General features: G+C 37.4%; 1 protein-coding gene across 1 annotated transcript in view; it reads right to left on the bottom strand.

The window, feature by feature from the left end:
- avl9 (AVL9 homolog (S. cerevisiase)) overlaps positions 1–4,328 on the bottom strand; it is a 28,190-nt gene extending 23,862 nt beyond the window's left edge. Inside the window, exon 1 of the mRNA XM_056469346.1 lies at positions 3,951–4,328. Coding sequence (XP_056325321.1) covers positions 3,951–4,025 — 75 coding nt within the window. The 5' untranslated portion in view covers positions 4,026–4,328. The remainder of the gene's footprint in view (positions 1–3,950) is intronic.
- Between the last annotated feature and the right edge of the window lie 1,642 nt (positions 4,329–5,970).

Consider the following 5,970-nt stretch of genomic DNA (forward strand, 5'->3'; position numbering starts at 1 on the left):
TCCAGGAACAGCCTGGAACATTTAGGCCATGTCCGAACTATTACGCTTTAGTTTAAAAATGCATTTTTCTTTCCGTTTCAGCCTTCCATCCACACCAAGACAGCATTTTTAGGAAACATAAATGTATCTTTTTGAAAACGTTGCCCAAAGTGGATACATTTGAAAATGCCATTTTCATGTTGCAATGTGGAATATGAAATTGGAGATCAATGGGAATTAGGATCCCTTGCCTTAAATACCCGGACTGCATTGTCCTGTAAAGGCACATTCTCATTTCCTATGGGCTAATTCTTATTTACCAATATGGACTTTTTAGATACTTTAAACAGTATTCACCCAGCTTTAGCACAATTTCTGAAAGTGTATGATAATAGCCATGGCCAATATTCTTATTTTTGTTTTAAGGGAAATAAAAAATTTATGGGAGTGATTCACACATCATATACCAGTGATTTGATGCTTCACAAACATTGTAGACACCTTTCCAATATCAAAATGCTTTTTTGATTGCAAAATTAATTTAAACAGCCACTTATGACTCACAGCCATGGGATTAAAAGGGAAAAAATGCTCTAAAATTAAAACTAATAATCAATTGCTAAATACTCGGCACAAGTGTAAAGGCTGCAGCAAATATGGAAAATTTTTTGAGTATTATATTTAACAAAATTATTTTAAAAAACATTTTACTACAAATGTTATATAATTATGCTCACATGGATAATAGAATATTAATCAAATGATGTCATTATGCTGCTGTGCCATCAGCCAATCACTGCATCAATACTCATGGACTTGTTCGGCATTGGGGCATAGTCTGGGGCAGAAGGGGGGGGGGGGGGGGGGGGGCATTAGTCTTGTATAAGATTAAAAAAAAATTTAATTAAAAAAATGATCACAAGGGATCACATGCATAGCGGTTAAAATGTGTCTGACTTGCGTCTGCCTTGTTCTGAAACCTCGACCAAAAATGTATAATTCAATTAATGCTCCTCTGTAATTTATATTTTACAAACCTCTGTCAATAAGTTATAATTTTAAAGATTATAAAATTTTAAAGATTATATCTTGATCATCTGATTTTTCCTGTGCTCGTGTGCTTTCATTTCCTCCATCTCAGTTGCTAGGGGTGTCAAACTTAATTGTTTCTTCGGTGCACCACGATGCAGACGCAGACAATTCGGTATCGGTTCAGTAATAGATCATAACCGGTTATTACATACTGTTATCATTGATCTCATATGCACTATGTCGCGGTAGAATACTATGGCGAGGGAGGAGAGTGCAAGTAATTAAAACACTCCAACTACTTATAAAATGCAGAAATTGTGCACAATTCACTGCGTGTGTGTTTGCTGGATAGTCTTTCACTGACACTGAAGTTACAGCAGAAGCCCTGTTTCACTGCTATGGACAAAAATCCATTTCTGTTTCTCTCTCTCGGCCTTTGACCTGCTGGCGTGAGGTAACTTTCCCTCACCTCCAGGCTGTTACAGCGATACTTGTTGATCCAGACATAAGCGGGTCTGCATAGCGAGTGTTCTCCTGCATAGTGAGTGATCAAGGCTGATTCCTGCTGTTATTGCTGCTGCCATTTTTCAGTGCTTATCATCGGTAATCAGCGCCAGAGCCAATCGCAGCCCTTTCTGTTGAGCGCGTGAACAATCACAGGAGTATAGGAACTTGCTCGACAGGAACTTGCTCAGAAAGCGAGCTGTATATTTACATTTGTTTATTTGCTTCAATTGCTCATGTTGTTCTGTGCATGTACTTGAGTTTTAAATGTATAGTTCATCTATCTGACTGCTTGTATTAAAGAACAAAATTGTATTACAAATAATACATTTTTTAATACAAGAATTGCTATGCTGTGAAATATAAAATAGTGTATGGAAAGCATCGTCAATGCACCATGATGCAGTGAGATTTCAAACTGAACCGAATCGTGAGACCAGTATATTAAATATACTGAGTATATTGAATTAGCTAAAATGTCCTCAGTTTAGTGTCTAGTGTCAAACTACCCATGCAAACCTGTATCAATGCAGGCTTTGCTTTTCTTACCAGCAATGAGGGATAATAACGGTATTAGAGGTTTTAAAGGAAAAAAAACTATTAAGAAGGAAACATAACCTAAACAACAGATCCTGTCAATGTCGTAATGTATAGAATGCCATTAAATAGTGTATAGTGGATGGCAAAGAATGCAATTTTTATTTTGACTGTTTCAACTGTCAGATAGCTCTTTCCTTACAGAAGCTTTAAACAGATGCGTGTGCTGTGACCGCGGTAATGAGTGACAATGACAAGGTGCATATATGTTGACTTTTATCACTCTTCAGTAGATCCTTAAAATGACATAAGAATAAGTGCAAGAAATGCATCTCTCTTAATGTTATTGATCCAACTGCCGCAAACGTTGATATAAATACATATGACATTGCGAGGTTCGAGCCTAAAAGTAATAAGGGGCTGTGCAAATATGCATCTTTTGAGCACTTAAGTTTGTTATTTTTAATGAAGAAAAGAAAGGAAAAAAGGAAGTGGCGTGCACGCATATTTTCAATGGATAAGTGAATTATGTACTAATAAGATTTCGCATTTGTGAAGATTTAGCTTTAGACCAGAGGTTTTAGTGAATTTGGAAATACATTCTAGGACTGTTTTAACTAGCTTTTTATCTTTCAGAAACAGTGCAAGTATCATCTGCCAATTGTGAAATTTGATTTCTCTGTCAATTTCTTAAGTCCTTAATATTTGATTATTTCTAATTTGAATAGAAAGTAGCTCAGCAACTAATAAGAACAAAAAAGCACAGCCTTGGTGTACACCCCAACAAATTTCAAATCTTTTAGATATTTCTATATTTAGAATGATGGAACTATTATCTTTATAAAACATTTCTATAATATCAATTAAATTGTTTCTAGACCCCCCCAAAAAAATGCGAATAAAGAAAGAAGCCATGTTTAATTGTATTGAAGGCTTTACAGAGGTCTAAAAAACAATATAAGAGCCCCTGAATCAATTTGGTCAGAATAGTCAAGAAGATCAAAAATAAAACGAATATTGTTTCTGATATGCCTGCTTTTCATAAAGTCTGTTTGAGATTCATGCATAATTTAGTCTAGTCTTGATTTTAATCCTTTAGCAAATACCAATACAATAAATTTGTAATCTATATTCAAGAGAGTAATACATCTCCACTTATCAATCTCTAAAGGATCCTTATAAGAATTAGAAAGATTAAGCCTTGTTTCATAGTTATGGCCAACTCCTCCTTTTTAACTCCTCTTGTGTTTATGTCCCAGAATGCACTGAGCAGTGACGTTGGTTACCAAGCCTTTGCTGGTGGTCATGTGACACCAATATGGCAGCACATCGAGGGAGGATTCTTTATAAACAATAAAATGTAAATTGTAGCTATGTGTTAACATTTTTGTTGTACCATGCTTCACACTGTTGTTCTATTGCCTACGTAATATTCAAATAAAGCAGTATAAAAAGGAAATTGATAAAATGGCGTTTGGTACGTTACAAAACTAACGTTAAATGTCAAAAGTCTTCTCATGTAAGTGGACATCATAAACAACAAATTAACGCTATTCACTTACTGTTCTAATGTGTTAGAACAATACACATCTGGACTTTCTGTCAGGAGGAAAGTAAGTTAAGAGGGAAGTAGCCTGCTGGATCTCGCACACTTATGTTACAGAATTACAGACGATATTGATAATTCATGATCATAACGTTAGCCATTCCTTGAAATCGAGCACCATTCAGCAGATCTAAACTTGCATGTTTTATTTGTCGTATTTGTACAGTGAATACAAATGTACAGTGACCATAAAAATCAATATGAAAAAACACATAAACTCTTTGTAAGCACAACATTCTTGAATAAGGAGCATTTAAAACAGATTATTATACACAAATATGAGGACTCTTACCTGACACCCTTTCTTGTGGTGAAATCCTACCACTACAACGTGGAGCACGGGTTCCTCTTTACTCTGACACTCCATCAGCGCTAATTATTCCAAACGATAAAAAAGAACAGTAGAATGTGGCTTTAATGTGTTAGGTCTGTAACTTCCGCACCCTTCCACGTAAATTTGTATGTTGCGATGCTCCGCCTCTAACGAAAACAAATAATAGCAGCCATATGCTCAGCTGCAGGCCGTAGTACAGTGAAGCAGCTTTCGTTTCATTCCATTCCCATAAATAGGGCACTAGATTCTTTTAATTCCAATAAAAGGACCAATTGAAATAGAATTTAATAGGTTCTCCGTGTATAATCCTGCAGTTACTTTTACAAGTGTTTAAAGTAGGCAATAGTCCCATCCTCGCGTAATCTTTTTTTTGATGGTGAGAGATGCGGTTTTGCATCACGTGCTTTCCTGCAGACCAATGAGACGGCCTGCGTCTGAACGACATGTAAACATGGTCCAAGATGGCAGCGCCCTAGTTGTCACTATCGAGTAGCGAAGAGGATGAAATTACGGTCAGACCGCCACCAAAAACCAGTGAAAGTGTTTATAAACAATTTCTACCCGCATCTTACGTCCATAAAGAGAGAAAAAACGAAGGATTTTACATGCACACGGTGGAATGCATTTTAAAACGGGATCAAACGGTGGCTTTTACATTGCAAATACGGTTGAATGCAATTTTAAGCAACGTTGCTAACCGCAGAAAGCGAATAAAGTAGTCAAACAAAACGTTGTTTCATTTACATGTATCTTTATTTCATTAAAGGAGATTGAAAAAGGTATACTTCTTTATATGACGTCCCATATACTACAGTAGAGTTGGGGTTCACTCTTCAACTGGCTGGCGGGTCACGTGACCTGACAGTGGCTGGTGGCAGCCGCCAGTGTCCAATTGCCTGGTCATGTGACCTGCCAGGGTCTGGTGGGTCCTTTGTCGCTTTTTCTTTCTCTGCTTTTATTTACTTGTTATCATCATGAGCATAAGTGTTTTTTCATTGGGTATTCTTTAGAGTCTATATGTTTCCGTCACTGACATTTGCAGCAATGTTTCCTCAAAGAAGGTCTTACCACGTTCGCTTTCACTCTCTCAGACTGGTGGGTTACTGAAGCTAATTAGCTTCAGTCAGCGAGTTCCGAGTTTACCGCGTTTGCTTTAACTGTCTCTGCAGCTTTATACATTGATTTCCTATTATGAACTTGTGTATATTAGTCAGCTTAATTCCAGATACGGTCCTCAAATAGCCGAGATTGCCACTGGCTGATCACGTCTTCCCCAGCTTCACCAGCGCTCCGAGATCGACGCTTCTCTTTGCACTCTCGATAAGAGCAATCAAAATTTTATGTATAATATTTTTTATTCCTTACAGTCTATTGCGTTACATTAGTGATGTTTCCAGTAAATTTATCCCAAATAAGGTCTTCAAACGACCCGTAAACTGACTGGTGGGTTACCGACGCTAATCATGCAGTCAGCAGACAGGGAGCTCCGCGTTCGCTTTAACTTTCTCTCCAGATTTATACATTGATTTATCATCATGAAAATACTCTTTTGGGCCATTTCTATTACCAATTGTGTATATTAGTCATTTTATTTCCAGATACGGTCCTCAAATTGCCGGGATTACAACTGGCTGGTCAGCTCTCCCCCCAGCAGCTCTGTAAGAGTTCAGTAAAGTTAGCAACAGATTCGCATTTTTCGGATCAATAACTTATGACCGAAACATTGTTCCTTCACAAATAGGACCTCTTTTCAACCGTCGAAATGTATACAATCACCTACAATCTTATTTTTCTAAAAATGAGCTTTCCTACGCGCTGGACGTATTATGGCTCATTTCCACTGACTGGTACGGTACGGTTCGATTTGGTACGGGTCACCTTTATCAAGCTTGCGTTTCCACTAACAAGGGTACCCTTTTGGTGGGCGTGGTGTACGACAGAAAGTTTCAGTCGACGTCATTTTCGCTGGAGGAAATGT

This window comes from Danio aesculapii, chromosome 12 (genome assembly GCF_903798145.1).
Source record: "Danio aesculapii chromosome 12, fDanAes4.1, whole genome shotgun sequence".
NCBI lineage: Eukaryota > Metazoa > Chordata > Actinopteri > Cypriniformes > Danionidae > Danio > Danio aesculapii.